Source organism: Lampris incognitus, chromosome 5, assembly GCF_029633865.1.
Source record: "Lampris incognitus isolate fLamInc1 chromosome 5, fLamInc1.hap2, whole genome shotgun sequence".
Classification (NCBI taxonomy): domain Eukaryota; kingdom Metazoa; phylum Chordata; class Actinopteri; order Lampriformes; family Lampridae; genus Lampris; species Lampris incognitus.
In genome coordinates, this window is record NC_079215.1 from 16032096 (window position 1) to 16055524 (window position 23429).

Sequence of the window (23429 nt, forward strand, 5' to 3'; positions counted from 1 at the left end):
CCTCACTGTCAGGTGAAAAGAAGCGGCTGGCGACTCCACATGTATCGGAGGAGGCATGTGGTAGTTACAGTGGCCCTCCCTGATTGGCAGAGGGGGTGGAGCAGTGACCGGGATGGCTCGAAAAATAGAGTAATTGGCCAAGTACAATTAGGGAGGAAAAAAAGGGGGGGGTATGTATATATATATATATATATATATATATATATATACACTACCGTTCAAAAGTTTGGGATCACCCAAACAATTTTGTGTTTTCCATGAAAAGTCACACTTATTCACCACCATATGTTGTGAAATGAATAGAAAATAGAGTCAAGACATTGACAAGGTTAGAAATAATGATTTGTATTTGAAATAAGATTTTTTTTACATCAAACTTTGCTTTCGTCAAAGAATCCTCCATTTGCAGCAATTACAGCATTGCAGACCTTTGGCATTCTAGCTGTTAATTTGTTGAGGTAATCTGGAGAAATTGCACCCCACGCTTCCAGAAGCAGCTCCCACAAGTTGGATTGGTTGGATGGGCACTTCTTGCGTACCATACGGTCAAGCTGCTCCCACAACAGCTCAATGGGGTTCAGATCTGGTGACTGCGCTGGCCACTCCATTACCGATAGAATACCAGCTGCCTGCTTCTGCTCTAAATAGTTCTTGCACAATTTGGAGGTGTGTTTAGGGTCATTGTCCTGTTGTAGGATGAAATTGGCTCCAATCAAGCGCTGTCCACTGGGTATGGCATGGCGTTGCAAAATGGAGTGATAGCCTTCCTTATTCAGAATCCCTTTTACCCTGTACAAATCTCCCACCTTACCAGCACCAAAGCAACCCCAGACCATCACATTACCTCCACCATGCTTAACAGATGGCGTCAGGCATTCTTCCAGCATCTTTTCATTTGTTCTGTGTCTCACAAACGTTCTTCTTTGTGAACCAAACACCTCAAACTTGGATTCATCCGTCCACAACACTTTTTTCCAGTCTTCCTCTGTCCAATGTCTGTGTTCTTTTGCCCATCTTAATCTTTTTCTTTTATTGGTCAGTCTCAGATATGGCTTTTTCTTTGCCACTCTGCCCTGAAGCCCAGAATCCCGCAGCCGCCTCTTCACTGTAGATGTTGACACTGGTGTTTTGCGGGTACTATTTAATGAAGATGCCAGTTGGGGACCTGTGAGGCATCTGTTTCTCAAACTAGAGACTCTAATGTACTTATCTTCTTGCTCAGTTGTGCAACGCGGCCTCCCACTTCTTTTTCTACTCTGGTTAGAGCCTGTTTGTGCTGTCCTCTGAAGGGAGTAGTACACACCGGTGTAGGAAATCTTCAATTTCTTAGCAATTTCTCGCATGGAATAGCCTTCATTTCTAAGAACAAGAATAGACTGTCAAGTTTCAGATGAAAGTTCTCTTTTTCTGGCCATTTTGAGCGTTTAATTGACCCCACAAATGTGATGCTCCAGAAACTCAATCTGCTCAAAGGAAGGTCAGTTTTGTAGCTTCTGTAATGAGCTAAACTGTTTTCAGATGTGTGAACATGATTGCACAAGGGTTTTCTAATCATCAATTAGCCTTCTGAGCCAATGAGCAAACACATTGTACCATTAGAACACTGGAGTGATAGTTGCTTGAAATGGGCCTCTATACACCTATGTAGATATTGCACCAAAAACCAGACATTTGCAGCTAGAATAGTCATTTACCACATTAGCAATGTATAGAGTGTATTTCTTTAAAGTTAAGACTAGTTTAAAGTTATCTTCATTGAACAGTACAGTGCTTTTCCTTCAAAAATATGGACATTTCAATGTGATCCCAAACTTTTGAACGGTAGTGTATATATATATATATATATATATATATATATATACAACCATGTGTGAGAAGTTACAAAAATGTTCCATTGTTTTATAACATGGCTAGTTGTATGTTTTGTACAATGTTTGATAAAATGATCAGTTATATTATGCAGTGTTTTATAACATGATTAGTTATTCACATTGTACAGTGTTTTAGAATAGGATTATTTCTTCACCTGACATTTCTCTGACATCTCTGCCATTGGTGACATGTGAAGGTGTGCGATGTTATTAGCATTAGTTCTGTCACTCGAGGGCCATCGTAGATGACATTGCTGTAATTCCTACTGGTGGCTGATGGTGGTCTCTAGAGAAACACTTCGCTGATTACACCTTTAAGTATCTGGCTAGACAGTGCTTTGAAAGGAATGGCGGCAGTGGAATCAAATATAAATATAAACTAAATCTCTCTCTCCCTGTCTCCCTCCATCTCTCCTAGGTTTGTGGTCCATGGCCTGGTCCCAGGGGACACCTATGTTTTCCGTGTCCAGGCCGTTAACCAGTACGGCCTCAGTGATGAGTCTCAGGAGTCCTCTCCCATCAGTGTGGAGCCTGCTCTCGGTCAGTACACTGCTGTACAATGATCTCCAGTTATCTGTGATTGTATTCAACATTTATGCAAAGACATCGCAAAATTCCAAACAGATGATGAACGCGGTCAGTACATCTCTAAAATTAGGTTAACAGATGTTTGAAATCAAACATGAATAAAAGCCAATGAAATTTAAAAAAATTATTGTAATAACTGACAGGACAAACTAAAGAATGTAATTCACAGTTGGAATGGTTAAAAAGAAAATAAGAAGAATAAGAAGAGTGGTGAAAATGTTCAAAGTGAGACAAGGCAGGTGTTCGGGTAGCGTAGCGGTCTATTCCGTTGGCTACTAACACGGGGCTCGCCGGTTCAAATCCCCATGTTACCTCCGGCTTGGTCAGGCGTCCCTACAGACACAATTGGCCGTGTCTGCGGGCGGGAAGCCGGATGTGGGTATGTGTCCTGGTCGCTGCACTAGTGCCTCCTCTGGTTGTACGGGGCCGCTGTTCGGTGGGGAGGGGGAACTGGGGGGAATAGCATGATCCTCCCACGCGTTATGTCCCCCTGTCGAAACGCCTCACTGTCAGGTGAAAAGAAGCGGCTGGCGACTCCACATGTATCGGAGGAGGCATGTGGTAGTCTGCAGCCCTCCCCAGATCAGCAGAGGGGGTTGAGCAGTAACTGGGATGGCTTGGAAGGGTAGGGTAACTGGCCAAGTACAATTGAGGAGAAAAAGGGGGGGGGATCCAAAATAAATAAATAAAAATAAAATGAGACAAGGCAAAAGATCGTGGCACTCGTAGTGGCACTAGCCTTTTGTCCCTCCGTCTAATGTTGTGTGTGGATCTTTTTGCTGTCTCGTCCAGGAGGAGCTGTGGGCTATGGTATGTATAGACTTGCTGTGTGAATGACACCAGTTTAACTATCAATATTATTTTCAGAAATTATAACCTCCAACTGAACCCATGCACCTTTTCCACTTTCACCACTTTCCACGTCTGCTCCTAAATCACAGTATTCCTCTGTCACTGTACAGCGTCTTAGCAAGTAACTGCCGCTTCATGACCGACACGTCGCATGACCCCGAAAAGCAGACTGCTATTGTCGCATTTAAAAACGAACACATCTGCGGAATGTTTGTTTTTCTGAAAAATGGGTTTGAAACCTCAATCAGCACCTTAACAACCACTTGAACTTTGATTTAATGAAAGTTACAGTTAACTTTTTTTTTTTACTCACAACAGCACCTGAAATGAAACACCTGACGCAAAATTAAATGTCTGACACAAAAATGGAGAAGAAACAAGAAATAAAACAATGATTATGGATAATGGAGATATAGTATTTGAACCAGCACAAATGAAAAACTTATTGGAGACTTGAGAATTTAAAGGTGCAGTGTGTAATTTCCAGGTGAACACTGACATCTGTTGGGCAGCGATATAAATGCACAAATGCAGAAATCTGGAGGGTGGGAATTATAAAATCCCTCCCGGGTCACGCTCGGTAAGGGTTTTAGCTAGGCACTTCAAGTGTTAACTTACATCTGTACCGTTGTGATACAGCCACACCCAGTGCGCCATTCGGCATCACCATGCTGAGCTGCGACGGCTCGTCCATCACTCTGGCCTGGAAGACCCCCAAACATTGTGGCGGGTCGAAGATCAACGCCTACTACATCGACAAGCGCGACGCCGACACCGTGAAGTGGAAGGAGGTCAACGCCACAGCCATCAAGGAGAGGATCTGCACTGTAAGTAGACAGGCTGTGATGATGCCACCTACTGAAACTGAAACGCGTCAGTTCACTTTGTATGTCTAGTTTTGTCTTCCAAATTTGATAAAATCCAACCCTCAAGGGGGCATTCAGGCGGCATGGCGGTCTATTCCATTGCCTATCAACACGGGTATCGGCGGTTTGAATCCCCATGTTAACTCCAGCTTGGTCAGGCGCCCCTACCGACACGATTGGCCGTGTCTGTGGGTACTGAGTAAAAGTCTCCAATTGACGTTCATGCCGTATGCCAGCCACCGGAAAAAGCTCCCTGCCATGACTCCAAACACTGGCGAGTTCAGTGAAATGCGTAGTTTGCATTTGCAACCCCTATTGTTGTAATTAAATCATTGAAAGATCGAAAAATAAAAATAAGAATACATTTAAAAAGAAATTTGGGGTTAAAAAAAACTTACATGTATGTATGTAGGTACGTGTGAAAATGTATAATCCTACAGCGGATTATCTATTTTTACATATACATTCCTCCATTGATTTTACTTTTCTAGATTGTGTTATTTTGGATGTGAACAGACTATTGACCTCTTTACTATTTCAACTCACGCCTGCCGTGTGACTGACAGCTGTCACATTGCAGTGACACCAGCTAGCACAGTAAAGGACTTTTACATTGACTCGAAGGGCAAATAAAACAAACCACCTGTTGTGCCTCAAAAAAAAAAAAATCTGATACAGCAGCCTGGAAGTAGGATGGGTATGTGACAGACATGTCGTCAGTTTGAATTTTCAAACCAGCTGGTTGAGTCTGGATGGTGTTGGTGGTTTTACCTCTGTGGTGAAGGCACTTCACCACAGAGTGCCACACACACACACACACAGCTGTGTGTGTGTGTGTGTGTGTTTGTAAAACCCTCTCTTCTTCTCACTCCATGTTTTCTCCTTTAAAAGAGCCATTAGTAAAAATTCAGGTTAGGTTATCAGGCAGTTTGTTCCATTTGAAATGGGTGTAAAAATGACAGTCAGACTAAATGAAGTGTGACCAGGTAAGTTCTTCGATCAGCGCAGAGTCTGCTGGGTGGTATATAAGCATATACTTCATGTATTTTAGGGCCATTAAAAGCTTTTTCACGGGGGCATCCAGGTACCATAGCGGTCTATTCCGTTGCCTACCAACCCGGGGATCGCCAGTTCGAATCCCCGTGTTACCTCCAGCTTGGTCGGGTGTCTCTACAGGCACAATTGGCAGTGTCTGCGGGTGGGAAGCCAGATGTGGGTGTATGTCCTGGTCACTGTACTAGCGCCTCCTCTGGTCGGTCGGGGCGCCTGTTCGGGTGGGAAGGGGAACTGGGGGAAATAGCGTGATCCTCCCACGCGCTACGTCCCCCTGGCGAAACTCCTCACTGTCAGGTGAAAAGAAGTGGCTGGCGACTCCACATGTATCGGAGGAGGCATGCGGTAGTCTGCTGCCCTCCCTGGATCAGCAGAGGGGGTGGAGCAGCGACCAGGCCAACTCAGAAGAGTGGGGTAATTGGCCGGATACAACTGGGGAGAAAAAGGGGGAGGGAAGCTTTTTCATCAAACAGTTGAATTTTAAAATCGATTCTTGTATGAAGAGGAAGGCCAGTGAAGAGACTTAAAAACGGGCATGATGTGGTCCGTTTTCCTGCTCATCAAATCCAGTCTGACATATTGTACACGGCATGAATCTGCGTATCTGTCTTTGCAAGAACAACACAGCACTCTGCCTCTTTTCTTGTTTGAAAGATTGACCATCTGACTACGGGAACCTTCTACGAGTTCATGGTTCAAGCTGCTAACATGGCCGGCGTGGGCGTGCCCTCGGCTCCCAGTGCGCCAATGAAGTGTGAAGCCTGGACAATCGCAGAACCCGGTAGGAGACACATCACTGTTTAGAAAGTAATGCTGGAAAGATGGACGGTGGTATTGTATCCTACTGTGAGCAAGTGAATGGTCAGTGTAAATGTTTAGCATGCAGTTTGCACATTTGCTTGATCACGTTCAAGAAGGCAGGAAACAAGATTTTGGAGTTTTGAATGCCAGCTCAGTTTGTTAAAGGCCCTGGTAGGGGTTTTATCTCTACTAACCACTATCAGTGACCAGTAGGAATTCCAACAACATTGCCAACCCTTCCTTTTTGAGCAACAGTGGCCCGCAAGTGACAAGAGTTACACTAGTGGGCGTGCGGGTAGCGTGGTGGTCTATTCCGTTGCCGACCAACACAGGGATCGCTGGTTCGAATCCCCGTGTTACCTCCAGCTTGGATGGGTGTCCCTACAGACACAATTGGCCGTGTCTGCAGGTGGGAAGCCGGATGTGGGTATGTGCCCTGGTTGCTGCACTAGCGCCTCCTCTGGTCAGTCAGGGTGCCTGTTCGGGGGGAGGGGGAACTGGGGGAATAGCGTTATCCTCCCATGCGCTACGTCCCCCTGGCGAAACTCCTCACTGTCAGGTGAAAAGAAGCGGCTGGTGACTCTTCATGTATCGGAGGAGACGTGTGGTAGTCTGCAGCCCTCCCCGAATCGGCAGAGGGGGTGGAGCAGAGACCGGGATGGCTCAGAAGAGTGGGGTGATTGACCAAGTACAATCAGGGAGAAAAAAAAAGGGGGGGGGGGGGACAGAACTCCTGCAGAAATGTGAAGCGAAGAAATAAACACTGTACAATATGTATAACTTATCACCCATGGCTATATGTTTAATGACAATGCTACTTACCCGTCCAACAGTAACATAGCCAACCCGGCATCGAATTTTATTCCTTTATAGTTGTGAAGTTCTCACTGCACCTCAGAAGGGAATCATTATATTTATTCCACTTCTGAAGCAACATCTGAAAAATCAATCAATTTGCAGTTGATGCAGAAGCACTTTAGTAGCAAAATACTTGTACTTTGCTACTCTCAGTTACTGGAGTAACTGAGAGTAGCATTTCCTTGACACTACACTAAATTTCCTGTCCGTCTGTCTTCACTATCCTATCAAATGGAAAGCAAAAACTGATGAAAATCAAAGAGATCGTGTTTTTTGTCATGTGTTCTCCCTCTGTTTCATGATGTTTAGGCCCAGCCTACGACCTGAACTTCAGTGAAGTCCGAGGTCACTCTCTGGTCATCCTGTGGAAGGCTCCTGTGTACACTGGAGCAAGCCCCATCACCGGTTACTTCGTGGACATGGCCAAAAAGGGTTCCTCACACTTTGTCACCTTGAATGAGGAAGCTGTCGGCCACCGTTACCTGCATGTAAGATTTCATTAGTATGAAGAATTTTGTCAGCAGGATTCATTCACTACCACTTCCAAAGCATCAGTGAACTGTATCTGAACCGGCAGATCATGGCTCTTTAAACCTGCATTAATACATTAAATATTAAAAGCAGCACCAGGTAACCTTAACATATCACCATTCAAGTCATTTTGGTGGCGTAGTGTGATGGGTGTGGAATAATGACACGATCACTATTCAGATCAGTCCCCCAGCAGCCTTGTTTTCACTGTGCATTTTGTCTGATACAGAGCACCAAACCCAAACCTCCCATGGACATATAGGGGTTGCTATGTGGCACACATAAAAGCATGGCAATTTTACAAAAAAAAGTAACTGTGTTGTCTTTGCAACAGTTGACATAAAAGGCACTGCCAAAATCCAAAACGTAACCCAGTGCTGCGTTAAAATAACAGATGCTTTAATAGCTGTAAAAACAATACTTTTGTGACAGTGTTTTTCAATGGGAGTGCTCGTTGACAAAAGCGCTTGTAGATCACTCTCAATATAGACCGTAGACTATATCATTCTACATAGTATATAATAATAATAATAATAATAATAATCATTACATTTATATAGTGCTTTTCTAGACACCCAAAGCGCTTCACATTGAAGGGGGTAACTCACTTTAACCACCACCAATGTGTAGCACCCGCCTGGGTGATGCACGGCAGCCATTTTGCACCAGAACACTCACCACAGATCAGCTTGAGGTCGAGAGGGAGGAATCATTGAGCCAGTTACATGGGGTGGTGATTAGGTGGCCAGATGGAGATAGCCAGGCTGGGAATTTGCCAGGACACCGGGGAACCCCCTACTCTTTTTGGTAAGTGCCATTGGATCTTTAATGACCACAGTGAGTCAGGACCTCGGTTTGACTTGCCATCAGAAGGACGGCATCTCCTACAGCACAGTGTCCCCATCACTGCACTGGGGCATTAGGATTTGATATTTGTGTTTTTTTATTAGGACCAGGGGGAAGACTGCCCCCTACTGGCCCACCATATAGACAGTAAACTATACATACATGTTCCTTTTTGTATACTAGATAGGAGACATGTTTTTATATTTCCTAGGTGACGGGTTTGGAGGAAGGTGAATCCTACGTGTTTAAAGTGCGTGCTGTCAATGCTGAGGGCATAGGTAAAGCCTCTCAGGCGTCTGAGCCGGTGTGTGCCGAGGCCCTGCCAGGTAAATGACTCACCTGTACTACTGTGAACTATTCACTGACACTACTATGGAGTAATAGTATTATAAACTAATCACTGGTACTACAATGAGATATGCACTGACATGACAATGAATTATTCACTAGTATTACTACGGACCATCTACTGATGCTACTATGAACTATTCAGTTATGCTAATATGAATTATGTTGTGTGCTTATCAAATGTTTTCTAGGCAAGTGGAGAATTCACTAAACTTTTTGCCTGATGATGTGTCAAATCTCTTTGTTTTGTTGAATTTCAAACGTTTGTCTTGTGTTTTTTTTTCACCTGCATTCTTTCCCCCTTTTTTTTTCTTTTCTCAATTTCGGTCTTGACATGCAAAATGAGAAGAGAGGAAAAGTGGAGACATGTTTTTTCTGTAATATGCGTCACAACTTTCTCAAAAACAGGGGTGTTGTCTGTTTTTTTTTATTTTCATGTTCATAGGCACCAAGGAAATTGTCTGTGGCGTGGACGAGGACTCTGGCGACATCTTCCTGTCCCTCGAGGCCTGTGAGATTTGCGAAAGCTCCCAGTTTGTGTGGTCAAAGAACTACAAGCCCATTGGTGACTGTCCCAGAGTTGCTGTTACAACTAAGGGCAGAACGTAAGCACTGCCTTGTCCGAAACCTACCGACGACATCCAACATGAATCAATGACACCACAGTCGGACGTCACCGAGAACATTTTAAATATTATTCTCTTTTTATTGTTGTTATTCTCAAGAGAAAACTGGATTTCAGCTTGTCCTACGTCCGTAGCAACACCATTTAGCCTGCAAAACATTAAGAGATGTGTTGATATTTTTTAATTTCTTTCAAGTATTGCTTTTCATTTTTTTTTGCCCCAGAAATGAATAACATGGGCATCCAGGTAGTGTGGAGGTCTGTTTTGTTGCCTACCAACACAGGGATCGCTGGTTCAAATACCCGTGTTACCTCCGGCTTGGTCGGGCTTCCCTACAGACACAATAGGCTGTGTCTGCGGGTGGGAAGCCGGATGTCGGTATGTGTCCCGGTTGCTGCACTAGCGCCTCCTCTGGTCAGTCGGGGCGCCTGTTCGCGGGGGGGGGGGCTGGGGGGAATAGCGTGATCCTCCCATGCGCTACGTCCCCCTGGCAAAACTCCTCACTGTCAGGTGAAAAGAAGCAGCTGGCAACTCCATATGTATCGGAGGAAGCATGTGGCAGTCTGCAGCCCATCCCGGATCGGCAGAGGGTGTGGAGCAGGAACCGGGACAGCTCAGAAGAGTGGGGTGATTGGCTGGATACAATTGGGGACAAAAGGGGAAAAATCCAACCAAAAAAAAAAGAAATGAATAGCGTAATGTGGGGAATGCAGAAGGACTACTGCATTATAGACTGCTTATTATTGGCTGTTCACAGCTTTCTAGTAACAACTGCAGCCACCTTGTCATTGCTTTCAGCTGGCCCACACGTTTCCTCCAGGGGGTGTATTTTCTGGCTTTATATGTCTTTTCACCCCTCATTTATTCATAGCAGATTTGCAGAGCATTCGTGCCATTTTTCAGAGACACACACATTCACACATGCTTGCTGCTGGAGGTGTAAAAACCGAGCCACAAAGTAAAAGTATTAAACCGTGCTTTGGCTCCATCCATGCAGGAAACCAGCTGATTCTGATCAACATCACTCCTCAGCCCAGTAGGAGAAACTAGTTAGTGAGATCAACTGGTTTAGTACCTGGGTTGAGCAAATATACAGTTAGGACCTTTTTTGTCTGGTTTTTACACTTCTGCCTGCCCGTTACAACCACATTATTTCCTTGTTGTCCATGAAGCACTTCCACGGGACTTGTTAAGTATCTTGCTCAAGAGAATCCAAACAGTAATGGAGAGTACAACCCAAACTACCAGAAGTGCTCCAGCAGTTCCAACAGGGTTGTACTGTGCTTATCCGGTGGTCCTCGGAGACGTTGTCAGGTTCAGTGTTAAACAACATGGTCAATGTTTGTCTTTTTCAGCTCCAGGCTCTCTTTCAACGCCCCAGATAAGGACGACCTGGGCAGGTACTCTGTTGTTGTCACAGACACAGACGGCGTGTCTGCCAGCCATACTTTAACAGAGGACGGTAAGTTATGTGAAAAAGCAAACTGCAGTATTCAGAGTTAGTGTAAGTTAGTGTAAGAGGTAACAACAATTTGGTTTGTGGGGCGTCCAGGTAGTGTGGTGGTCTATTCCATTGCCTACCAACATGGGAATCGCCGGTTCGAATCCCCGTGTTACATCTGGCTCGGTCGGGCATCCCTACTGACACAATTGGCCGTGTCTGCGGGTGGGAAGCCGGGTGTGGGTATGTGTCCTGGTCGCTGCACTAGCGTCTCCTCTGATCGGTCAGGGCGCCTGTTCAGGGGGGAGGGGGAACTAGGGGGAATAGCGTGATCCTTCCACGCGCTACATCCTCCTGGCGAAACTCCTCACTGTCAGGTGAAAAGAAGCGGCAGGCGACTCCACATGTATCGGAGGAGGCATGCGGTAGTCTGCAGCCCTCCCCGGATCGGCAGAGGGGGTCGGAGCAGTGACCGGAACGGCTCGGAAAATAGGGTAATTGGCCAAGTACAGTTGGGGAGAAAAAGGGGGGGTGGTGGTTTGTTATACTACCTACTACATACATTGTACAAGAAAACTGGAAATCTAATAGACTAATATAGTACATACTGACACACATGGTACACAGACAGCAGGACTCCTAACAGACTAACGTAGTACTGCCCTACATACTGACACACTTATTAAAAGGACAACAGCACCTTGTACACATTGCGGTGGGACTGTGCAAGACTTACATAAATAGCATACTTTATGCATTAATCTACAAATGCATATATCCTGTATTCAACCACCATGTGAGTGATTGTGTCACTGTGACATAGTCAGCCACCTCATATGGGCATAATGGCTTAGTGATTTATGCTGTGGCCTCACAGAGGTATCTGGGTTCAGTTGCATGTTCTCCTTGTGTTTGCATCGGCTTGCACACAGTACTCAGATCTCCATCTACAGTCTAAAGGCGTGCATGAAAGGTGAATTGGAGTTTCATAGTTTGCCCATAGGTTTGTATTTGTGGTGAATGGGTAGCCTGTTTTGGCCCAGTGGTTGACTTGCACCCTTTCCAGGTGTGTGTCCCTGCCTTCTGCCCGCTGAGATAATCTCCAACCCCACAGCTAGCCTAAATTGGATGTAATTGGTTAACAGGATAATGTTATTTTAATATAGATAATGTTATATATTTGACAATGTGATTTTTTGTCGACTCTGTTCTGTAGCCCTGAACAGCATGCTGGAGCTCAGTTACGCCATCAGACACCCAGGTGAGTTTTACATCCAAACGTTTCCTCCAAACTCAAGTTTGTAACATAAATAAAATGGAATAATCACTAAAAACTACAAAACATGTTGGGTGATATTAAGTAGAAAAAAAACCTGTTATCAACTGTCACTATAATATGGATGATGCATTCTACCATTTTATCAACCAAGCACTTCACCACTCTGTCTCTCAAAAGAAATATGTTTTGTTTTTCATCTTCTCGCTTGTTGATTTTGGAGAGATGTCACCTTTTCCTTGTCTTGGAGCTAAGTGCCTCCTCACTCCCTTTAACTCCTTTTGTCTCCCCTTGTCTCTGACCAGTCATCCCCCTGAAACACGAACTGAACTACGAGATTCTGGAGAAGGGCCATGTGCGTTTCTGGATGCAGGCAATGAAACTTTCCCCCGCCGCGTCCTACAGGTTCATCGTCAATGATAAAGAGGTCACCAGCGGCGAGGTAGCGTGTCTCCAGTATGGTCACTGACTCCGTTTATGCCTGAGCACATATTTGAGCATTGCTTGTGGCTTGCAGACTATAACAATATACGATATACTCAGTACAAAGATATTGTTGCATCCGGGTGGCGTGGCGGTCTATTCTGTTGCCTACCAACACGGGGATCGCTGGTTCGAATCCTCGTGTTACCTCCAGCTTAGTCGGGCGTCCCTACAAGACACAATTAGTCGTGTCTGCAGGTGGGAACCCGGATGTGGGTATGTGTCCTGGTTGCTGCATTAGCACCTCCTCTGGTCGGGGCACCTGTATAGGGGGAGGGGGAACTGGGGGGAATAGCATGATCCTCCCACGCGCTATGTCCCCCTGGCAAAACTCCTCACTGTCAGGCAAAACTCCTCACTGTCAGGTGAAAAGAAGCGGCTGGCGACTCCACGTGTATCAGAGGAAACATGTGGTAGTCTGCAGCCCTCCTCGGATCAGCAGAGGGGGTGGGGCAGTGACCGGGACGGCTCAGAAGAGTGGGGCAATTGGCCAAATATAACAGGGGAGGAAAAAAGGCGTGAGGGAGGGGATATTATTGTTGCTTTACCCACTTACCGATTTGGTATTTCCATATCTGTAGACACTTGAAGTATTCTGAATGCGTTATTCTAAAAATTCTCAGACACTTTAGTCCTGCTTCTTTAAGATGTTGCGGTATGCCCCTCATAATTTTGCTGACATTAAAATAACATAAATAAATACTTGTTTACCTATGGGGATGGTAAGACTGTAGGCCCCTCTCAACACCTCAGCAATGGCTATATTGTACTTATAATGCTGCTTTTTACTGTCACTAACAACAGCAACTGCAATAATGATAATAATAATAAAAACCCTATTTATTAAGCACTTTTTAAAACAAGTGTGACAAAGTGCTTCACAAACCAGATAAATTGGATACATCAGTAGAACAACTCTTGTCTTTTCAGGGCATAAAGATCAGCCACGATGTGGCAACTGGAGTCATCCAGATGACAGTGGATCACTTCACCAAGGCCAACGAGGGCACCTACACTGTCCAGATCCATGACGGCAGGGCCAAAAACCAGAGCTCCCTCGTCCTAGTGGGAGACGGTAAGGCTCTCTCATCTGGGGAATTACTGGTTAATGTTTTTTTTATTAGTTATGAGGGTGAGGTGTTAGTTTGACTGACTGGTTGGTTGGTTGACTGATTGGTTTTTAGGATTGTGGCTCACTGGATAGCTGTTGGATTTTAGGTTGGATGAATGCTTTTGGCTAGTCATTTTATCATCTCCTAAATTGCTATATCGATTATGATATTTAGATTACACTATGATATGATTATGATACAGGCATATAACCGCGGTGACCTGTGGTTTTTGAGTCATTTCCATAGACAGACACAAGCGTTCACCTCTTCCCACACCTGCTGAGCGGTGCAGTGGTTTCCATTCACCTGGTTTTGTTGTGATGTTCTCTTGCAGTGTTCAAGGCCGCCCTGAAAGAAGCAGAGTTCCAGAGAAAGGAGCACATCAGAAAGCAAGGTGCCGAACATGCACACTCATTTTACCAACACACAGCATTATTATTATTATTATTATTATTATTATTATTATTATTATTTCCTCAGCATTCAGGGTGAACACTTGCACAAAAGCCCAATTCACAGTTTAAATGAATGACACTGTAGTCATTTTACTGTCAGTGATTTTCAAAGTATTTACCCCATGGGGTGTTCGGGTGGTGTAGTGGTCTATTCCGTTGCCTACCAACACAGGGATCGCCGGTTGGAATCCCCATGTTACCTCCAGCTTGGTCGGGCGTCCCTACAGACACAATTGGTCGTGTCTGTGGGTGGGAAGCCAGATGTAGGTACAAGTCCTGGTTGCTGCACTAGCGCCTCCTCTGGTCGGTCAGGGCACCTGTTCAGAAGTGGGGGGACTGGGGGGAATGGCGTGATCCTCCCATGCGCTACGTCCCCCTTGTCTTTTATTTGTCAGATTGCTGAAATTTTTTTGGGTTTCATGTCTCGATTGTACAACAGACAACACAGTGTTATCGATGTTATGGGAACGACAACAATGCAAGAGCATTGCAGGACATCCGGTACACAGTACACAAGTGCTGGATAACATGGAAAACATTATCACACCACATGTTGTGAAAAATCTTAGATGAGAGCCCTGTGGTACACCAACAGTCACAGTTACTCTTGCAGGATCTCTCCAGGTTTCCATGTACCTCTCTGACCCCTGCAGGGCCACAGCTCATCATAACATCCCTCCTAAAGAAAACACTGTGTGTTGCATTAGCCCACAATGTTCACGCACATGGACTTTGATTTGAAACAATTCCTCCTGTGCAAATCTTTTTTAAGTTTTGTTTGATTTAAAGCCATCGTTGCCTTCTGCTTCATCACTATACTGGTACCATTTAAGATAACACAGTGCCTCATCTTCATTTTTAGGCCCACACTTCTCAGAGTACCTGTCTTTCTCTGTGGCGGAGGATTGTACCGTTATGCTTGTCTGCAAGGTAAAAAGATTCAGACCTTTTTTTTTTATTGTTATTATTATTGTTATTATTATTAGATTCAAACAAGTGGCATGATGGCGCAGTGGTTAGCACGGTCGCCTCACAGCAAGAAGGTCCTAGGTTCGAGCCCTGGGGTAGTCCAACCTTGGGGGTCATCCCGGGTCATCTTCTATGTGGAGTTTGCATGTTATTATTACCTTTGGCTGCCTTTTTGTGTGTGTGTTGAAAGAGATATTAACTGGTTTTACCTCACATCACCTGTCAGGTGGCCAACGTGAAGAAGGAGTCAACTTTCCACTGGTACAAGGATGAGGAGGAGCTCGTTCCTGAAACTCCCCCCAACGTCATGTCAGGCTCCTGCGCTCTCCCCATCCCACTGGTAACTAGTGAAGCCACTGGACGCTTACAGGAAGAGGCTGCAACGCTGTTGTGCTGTGATGCAGACATATTACGTTCACATCTCACCATGATTACTCAGCTGTGTTTATCTAGCTGTCTGTCTGCATGTCTGTCTATCTGTCTTTCTGTCCATCTGTCTGTCAATAAGTCTGTCTGTCTTTTAGTCTGTCTGTCAGTCTATCGATTTGTATGTCTGTCTGTCTTTCAGTCTGTCTATCTGTCTGTCTGTCTATCTGTCTTTCCTTCTGTCTGTTTGTCTTTGTCTTTCAGTGTCTGTCTGTTTGTTGGGCTGTCTATATCCATCTGTTTGTCTGTCTACCTGTCTGTCTTTCTGTCTATCTATGTGTCTTTTGGTCTATCTATCTCTCTCTCTCTATCTATCTATCTAACTAACTATCTATCTATCTATCTATCTATCTATCTATCTATCTATCTATCTATCTATCTATCTATCTATCTATCTATCTATCTATCTATCTGTCTGTCTGTCTGTCTGTCTGTCTGTCTGTCTGTCTGTCTGTCTGTCTGTCTGTCTGTCTGTCTGTCTGTCTGTCTGTCTGTCTGTCTGTCTGTCTGTCTGTCTGTCTGTCTGTCTGTCTGTCTGTCTGTCTGTCTGTCTGTCTAATCAGTGGCGGGCTGCCAGGGCCATCAGGGCCTTCACTGCTGGCCCTGTCAAAATCAAAGTCGTTATTTGGTTTTTCATAGTTAAATTGAAGTCTACCTGAAATGTGTCTGAATTCAATTACTTGTTTTCTCATGTGGCTAAACCGGGATTTCCTATGTAATCTAAACACATCACGGCTGCTTGGACCCGCACTAGTCAGTGTTGTAGTCGAGCCACTAAACCTCGAGTCCAATTCAAGTCTCGAGTCCCCAGTGTTCGAGTCCGAGTCCCCAAAGAAGAGTCCTAGTCCGAGTCCCCATTGCCTGAGTCCGAGTCGTCAAGGTTGAGTCTGAGTTGAGTTCCAAGATGGGCTCCAGTGCTCCACTCTGGCACCGTAAAAAAGCTATTGATCAATGTTACGGTATTAATATTGCGATCAATATCTTATGCCAAATTATTAAGGCCTATTACAAAAAAAACTAACAAAAAAAACAAAAACAGTCTTTATCAATTAACAGGTCCGAGTCCTCATCTCCAAATTCGAGTCCGAATGCAGTCAATGCTCGAGTCCAAGTCCGAGTCATCAGTGTTCCAGTCCAAGTTGAGTCACGAGTCCTGAAAATCAGGACTCGAGTCGGACTTGAGTCCGAGTCCTGGGTGCACTTTTTACATGTTCTCCCAAACGGACTAAATTACAGGCTGAATTTAGTGAGAGAAGGCTGCCACGTGTCTCTCAAGAGAGGTGGAACTTCAACCCCAGGTTGATGTGCACATTTTTCTTCTTGAACTGAAGGCAGTGCACTAATAATATTGGGGCTATAGAAAGTTGAATCAGTTCATCTGGACACAACGTTTATTGAGGGAAACGTTTCATCACTCATCCACGTGACCTCTTCAGTCTCAACTGACTGCAGGTATCCCCACCCTTATGAAGGTCAGTTGTGGTCAAGTGACCTCTTCAGTCTCAACTGACTGCAGGTATCCCCGCCCTTATGAAGGTCAGTTGTGGTCAAGTGACCTCTTCAATTGAGATTATTGAATTATTGAGCATGCATAAAGAAAAAAGATGTTGTGGCTATACTTTATTGAAATTGTTGAAGTGGTGCGAGTGACTGGTTGTGTGACAACGTCAACAGTGGAAACTTGTTAGTTGTTTTTGTGCCATGTGGTGTGCGTTTGCAGTCTGGTTGCTGAGCAACATAAAGGAAGATCTGATTGTGATGCTGCAATAGCTGTTATAGTGCACAGTGGTGTGCATATGCGTTGTGGTTGTTGACAATCAGCTGTCCTGTTGGTGTTGGTCCAGTAGTGCATATAGTGTGTTGACACTGTATTTTGTATGTGGCTGTGTAGGCTGTATCAGCACCCATATGATAAATGTGTGTTTGTGTGTGTGTGGGGGGGGGGGGTGCAGTTCATTACTGAAGGCCCTGACTGAAGCCCCATGGTACGCTATCTATCTATCTATCTATCTATCTATCTATCTATCTATCTATCTATCTATCTATCTATCTATCTATCTATCTATCTATCTATCTATCTATCTGTGTCTCTGTCTGTGTCTCTGTCTGTCTGTCTATGTAGACCAGAATAGAATAAATATTTGCATCATAAGATCAAGGATCCCCTTTTTATTCAATTTCTATTAAAATCACTTACGGATGAAGTGAAAAGGCCTATTAAGTGTCGTAAACTGGAGTCATGTGTGAAGTGCTGCTGATGTAGTCTCTGATATCTTTCAGTTCTCCAGAAAAGACCACGGCATTTACAAAGCGACTCTCGGTGACGACAGAGGAAAGGACACCTCTCTGCTGGATGTCTCTGGTGAAGGTGAGCTCGTGAATTCCCTCAAGGCTCGCTCGGTCTCCAAAGCATGTTCCTTCCTGGTGTTCAGCAGTTAGTCTTGTACTCTGGTCTGATCTGATGCGAACAGGACATTTCTCTCCTTTTCATTGTGGTTTCTTTTTTTTTGCAGTGTTCGACGATATCATCAACGCCATTGCCCATATCGCTGGTAGGATGAGTTTTCATTGACTGATTTATTTATACACACCATCCCAAACCCTGTTTGGGGACCCATAATATCCAACGTCCATGTGAACAGACAAACTGGTTGAATGGACAGGTGTGAGCTGCGTGTGCGTGATTGCTGAGAATGGCAACAAGGGGGTCTGATTAAATATGACAGGTTATGGGGGTTATGGGACAAGTTGGGAAGTTAGGAGTGTATATTATATCATCTGAGAAAGCAATGTCAGGATAATTACCTTCAGGTCAATGTAAAGAAAACCAACGACGTGATTATTGATGATAAACACAACAGGGCTGTTGTAGCTCTAACCCAGATTAGTGGTGAATTAGTCGGAGCGTCAACATAAAAATACCTCGGGATAGAGATTGATAATAAGCTTGGGATGGCGTCTGGCGCTTTACCTGTGCTCTCTCCCCAACCCCCCCCCCCCCCCCCGTCCGTTGGGTTAGTGGTTGTGTCAGGAAGGGCATCCGATGTAAAATTTTGCCAAATCAGTCCGCAGATTGACAAGACCATACCGAATCGGTCGAGGCCCGTATTGACAACAGCCAGCATTGTTGCTGTGCCCTCACAGGGTCCTGGTGGAAACTGTGAAATCCGCTGTGGCGACCCCTGAAGAACAGGGGGAAAGCTGAAAGAAGAAGAGATTGATAATAAGCTCAAATCCACACACTGTGCAGCATCCAAATTAAAAAAAAACTGCAACAGAGAACGTTTTTCCTGTAACAGCTAAGCACTTTCAATGTTGAACTAAATATCCAGCCTTTTTTTTTCAAGTCCATATTACAGAGTGCTCTGACTTTTGGTTTAATTTGACCAATTTGATCCAAGCAAACTTCAGTGCATAATAACAACAGCGAGTAAGATAATAGGAGCTGGCTGCTCTGATGGCCGAGCGGAATAAACTGCCTTTCTTGCAACCCGCTCATCATGTGGCTGGGAGGTTCGTATCCCAGACTCGCCATAACCAGTCACGGCCAGAGCGCCATTAGGCCACCCTTACCCGAGGGATAGTGGGTGTAGATCTGTGTAGTGTTCAGGGACTCGTCGTTCTCCAGCGACCCCTCTGGCCCACCCGGGCGCCTGCAGCCAAGCAACCGAAAGCATTCTCCCTACGTCTCCTTCGCGGCCCGAAGGTAATGCAATCCATGCGAGGCTTCAGCGTGTAAAATAGCGAGAGCAGCCGACACGAGTTTGAAGGAAGCTGGTGTTACGACTATCTCCTTCCTGTGGAAACGTGAGCCAGGGGAGTTATTCGACGAGAGTTCCGGCCATATGCCATTGGGTTAATCAGGTGGAAAAACTAGAAATAAGTAATAATAAAAAAAAGAAAAGATAATAGGAGCTGAACAGGTGCCAGGAGCTCAGCTCCACACTGATCTTATCTTAAAAAGGGTCCGCTGTATTATGAATGATGTTACTCATCCTTCACACCAGAAATGTAAAATGAGTCTGGGAGGCAGAATACTGCAGCGTAAAATTAAAACAAACAGGCTCAAGTGGTCCCTTCGTTCCTGGTGCCATTAATGTATTCAACAGTCAGTACCGTGTTTCCTGAGCTCTGCACTATGCACTAAGCATTTTCAGATATGGGTCGGACCCATATCTGAAAATGCTTAGTGCATAGTCAAAAGGAGCCAGTTGAGGTGGTTCGGGCATCTGATTAGGATGCCTCCTGGGCGCCTTCCTTTGGAGGTTTTTCGAGTACATCCCACTGTGAGGAGACCTCGGGGTAGACCCAGAACTCGCTGGAGGGACTACATGTCCAATCTGGCCTGGGAACGCCTTGGGGGATCCCCCAGGAGGAGCTGGAGGGTGTTGCTGGGGAGAGGGACGTCTGGAGTGCCCTACTTAGCTTGCTGCCACCGCGACCCAACCCTGGAGAAACGGCTGAAGATGAGATGAGATGGGTCAGACCCTTTGGTTGACTGGTTAGCGCAGTCGCCCGTGGTGCGGGGTATCTGGGTTCGGTTCCCGGCTGCGGTGGATTCCTGGCAGCCCCCTGAATTTGCTAAATGAGCATTAAAAAAATTTCTGATATTTATGTTTTTTTTTGTTTTTTTTTTAGATTATGAATTCAGTTCCGCACAGCTGGGGGTGGGGTGAAAGTGGTACTTGAAAATGGTACTGGTAGAACTGCTGTCGTTTGTCATGTTGAAGTTGTCTATATGATTTTTCTGCTGTTACTGTGTGTGTTTTTTGTGCCAATGACCACATGAATTTCCTAATCGGATAATAAAGTTAAACTTGACGTGACCAGATTTATATGTATTGGAGCTGCTGTTAAATGAAGTGGCTCTGGTTGTGTTCAATATGTCTGTGTTTGTTCCCATCAGGCTCATCTGCCTCTGAGATGGTGCTGCAGTGCACACCAGAGGGCATCAGGCTGCAATGCTACATGACTTATTACACCGAGGAGATGAAGACTGTCTGGAAACACAGGTTAGACATCAAATATAGCTCTCTGTGCTCCTGTGTCACTCACCGAGGTGTGTGAGTGACTTTAACAAAAAAAAAACAAAAAAAAATCCATATTTAAAGATGTAATCTATTATTTATTACATCAAAAATACCATATTTGGTTCGAATCCCCGTGTTACCTCTGGCTTGGTCGGGTGTCTCTGCAGACACAATTGGCCATATCTGCTGGTGGGAAGTCGGATATTGGTATGTGTCCTGGTCGCTGCACTAGCGCCTCCTCTGGTCAGTTGGGATGCCTGTTCGGGGGGGAGGGGGAACTGGGGGAAGCGGCTGGCGACTCCACATGTATCGGAGGAGGCATGTGATAGTCTGCAGCCCTCGCCGGACCGGCAGAGAGGGTGGAGCAGTGACCGGGACGGCTCGGAAGAGTGGGGTAATTGGCCAAGTACAACTGGGTAGAATAAGGGGGACGAACCCCCCCCCCCCAAAAAAAAAGCCATATTGATACCTTTGGGATTTCGAGTATGAAAGCAAACTATTGTGACCTTCAGATGACACCAAATCCACCAAAACTGAACAAAGTTAAGGATAATAACTACCTGAAGCCTCTATGTTGTAAAGAACTGTTGTTACGTGCACATTCATTCTCTATACCCTTTTAATCTAATTCTGGATTGTGAAGGTGCTGGAGTCCATCCCAGCATGCATTGTGCAGAAAGCAGGAAGACACCCAGGTCATCACAGGACCCACACACACATTCAATTTTATACTTAACAGCAATTTAGAGTAATTCAGTTAACTTGCACATCTTTAGACTGAGAGAGAGAACACATACGAACGGGGGGGGGGGCATGAAAACTCCAAACAGGCGAGCCAGGATTGAACCCAGGACCCTCTTGCTCCCCTCTTTTTGTGTTGTATTATCTAAAATGCACTCAACATGTGACACAGCCCTGTTAAAAACTGAACCGTGGAAGTAAAAACTGAACCGTGCACCCTACAGGGACAGCAAAATCGCCTCCTCCGAGAAGATGAGGATTGGCGGCACGTCAGAAATGGCCTGGATGCAGATCTGCGACCCCTCCGACAAAGAGAAGGGTCACTACTCAATTGAGATCTCCGATGGTGTGAAGACCCACACCCGCTCCTTCGACCTCTCCGGACAAGGTGAGGCTCATCAGGCAACAGACACACTGATCCACCTGGTTTAAAGTCCCCTTCCTCTGCCTGAAGTGTCAGTGGTGCAGTTATTTCACCCTTTAAATGAATTCTCGTTTCAGTTGTTGTTCATGATCTTCTCGATAACTGTTGGAGTTCATCTCTGCTTTGTGATGTGTTTGTTTTTATTTATGTTGGTGTTTTCTTTCTGTGACCGTGAAGCACTTTCTAAAGTTGTTTTTAGTAGTGCTGTACGAATGGTCAGATGGTTGTTGTCTTGACAGTTTTTGTTCTTTTTGCAGCATACACTGACGCCTATGAGGAGTATCTGAGACTCAAGTAAGTAACTCCTTATTATTGTTTCACTCAGTGGTTGACATTTTGATTCAGCTATGACCTGGATGAATTGTATCTAAATGACTCACGGGGTTCATATTCACCCTGTGCACACATGCGCGCACACTCAAGCGCGCACACACACTTTTTCTAATACGTATGGCTGAATCCTTTCCTTTGTTTTTTCTTTAACATTTTCTAATGTGAAGCCATTACGTTGCACCCCTGATGTGTGATATGTGCTGTTTTGATAAAGTTTGTCAGATTAATTTTCATGTCAACACTCTGTCTCATCTTTCAGGGCTGCAGCCTTCGCTGAGAAGAGTGAGTATTACATTACCACTATAGAGTAAACAGTACTATCCTTGCTGTGTTTTTCTTTTACTCCCTTCAAATTTGGACTTGCGGCACGGTGGCGCAGTGGTTAGCGTGGTCGCCTCACAGCAAGAAGGTCCTGGGTTTGAGCCCCAGGGTAGTCCAACCTTGGGGGTCGTCCCGGGTCGTCCTCTGTGTGGAGTTTGCATGTTCTCCCTATGTCTGTGTGGATTTCCTCTGGGGGCTCCGGTTTCCTCCCACAGTCCAAAGACATGTAGGTCAGGTGAATCGGCCATACTAAATTGTCCCTAGGTATGAATGTGTGTCAGCCCTGTGATGGCCTGGTGGCCTGTCCAGGGTGTCTTCCCGCCTGCCGCCCAATGACTGCTAGAATAGGCTCCAGCATCCCCGCGACCCTAAGAGCAGGATAAGCGGTTAAGATAATGGATGGATGGACATTTGGACTCATTCAGATATACTTGTTTAAGTTACCTTTCACTAAGTCTGTCCAACGGAGAACAACCAGTGGACAATGCAGTGAGTCCTACATTGAACTCTGCTGACCTCACAATTCAGGTCATTTTAAACAAGCATTTTAGGCAGGTCATGTAAAGTGATGGGTCGCTGACAGTTGTACAGGACTAACCTTTACGTTGCCACCCTGCCGGAGACTTGTTTAGACCGACACTGACGGAAAGACTCACAGGATTTCATGTCATATGGCGCCAACAGAGAACGTCACCATGTTCGTCCAGACCTGATCATAAGGGTCACAAGGATGAATCTGGCTCTTAACCATGGCTGCTTGTTGTTTCTCTTTCTCTCTTTCTCTCTTTCTCTCTATCTATCTATCTATCTATCTATCTATCTATCTATCTATCTATCTATCTATCTATCTATCTATCTATCTATCTTATATATCCTGTTCCTCTTCATTGTACTTTCTAATAAAGGCAAAAGTTGCTAAAAAAGAACCATTTTCAAAGTAGTGCAACAGGAACTTGAGACTCTGAAGTAGGCTGTCATTGTCATGAGCTGCCATAGGTTGTCTTCATCTGTTAAATATTGACAGCAGAAAATAACACGTACTTCATATTTTATTCTTTCATCAGACCGCGGTAGAGTGGTTGGTGGTCTACCTGATGTGGTAACCATTATGGAGGAAAAGGTGAGATTTTCTCTTTTCTCCGTCTCGTTAGTATAATGCAACTGATTTATTGAAAAAT

The 23429-nt window shown here is 45.0% G+C and overlaps 1 protein-coding gene across 1 annotated transcript in view; it reads left to right on the top strand.

The window, feature by feature from the left end:
• The window catches only part of myom2a (myomesin 2a), a 60798-nt gene that overhangs the window by 35793 nt on the left and 1576 nt on the right, over nt 1–23429 (top strand). The window contains exons 17-36 of the mRNA XM_056280038.1: nt 2290–2411; nt 3951–4138; nt 5885–6011; nt 7199–7377; nt 8478–8592; nt 9060–9219; nt 10596–10702; nt 11898–11942; nt 12263–12399; nt 13371–13515; nt 13887–13946; nt 14870–14937; nt 15203–15316; nt 17683–17770; nt 17916–17954; nt 20309–20414; nt 21398–21561; nt 21855–21891; nt 22190–22212; nt 23316–23371. Coding sequence (XP_056136013.1) covers nt 2290–2411; nt 3951–4138; nt 5885–6011; nt 7199–7377; nt 8478–8592; nt 9060–9219; nt 10596–10702; nt 11898–11942; nt 12263–12399; nt 13371–13515; nt 13887–13946; nt 14870–14937; nt 15203–15316; nt 17683–17770; nt 17916–17954; nt 20309–20414; nt 21398–21561; nt 21855–21891; nt 22190–22212; nt 23316–23371 — 2080 coding nt within the window. The remainder of the gene's footprint in view (nt 1–2289; nt 2412–3950; nt 4139–5884; nt 6012–7198; nt 7378–8477; nt 8593–9059; nt 9220–10595; nt 10703–11897; nt 11943–12262; nt 12400–13370; nt 13516–13886; nt 13947–14869; nt 14938–15202; nt 15317–17682; nt 17771–17915; nt 17955–20308; nt 20415–21397; nt 21562–21854; nt 21892–22189; nt 22213–23315; nt 23372–23429) is intronic.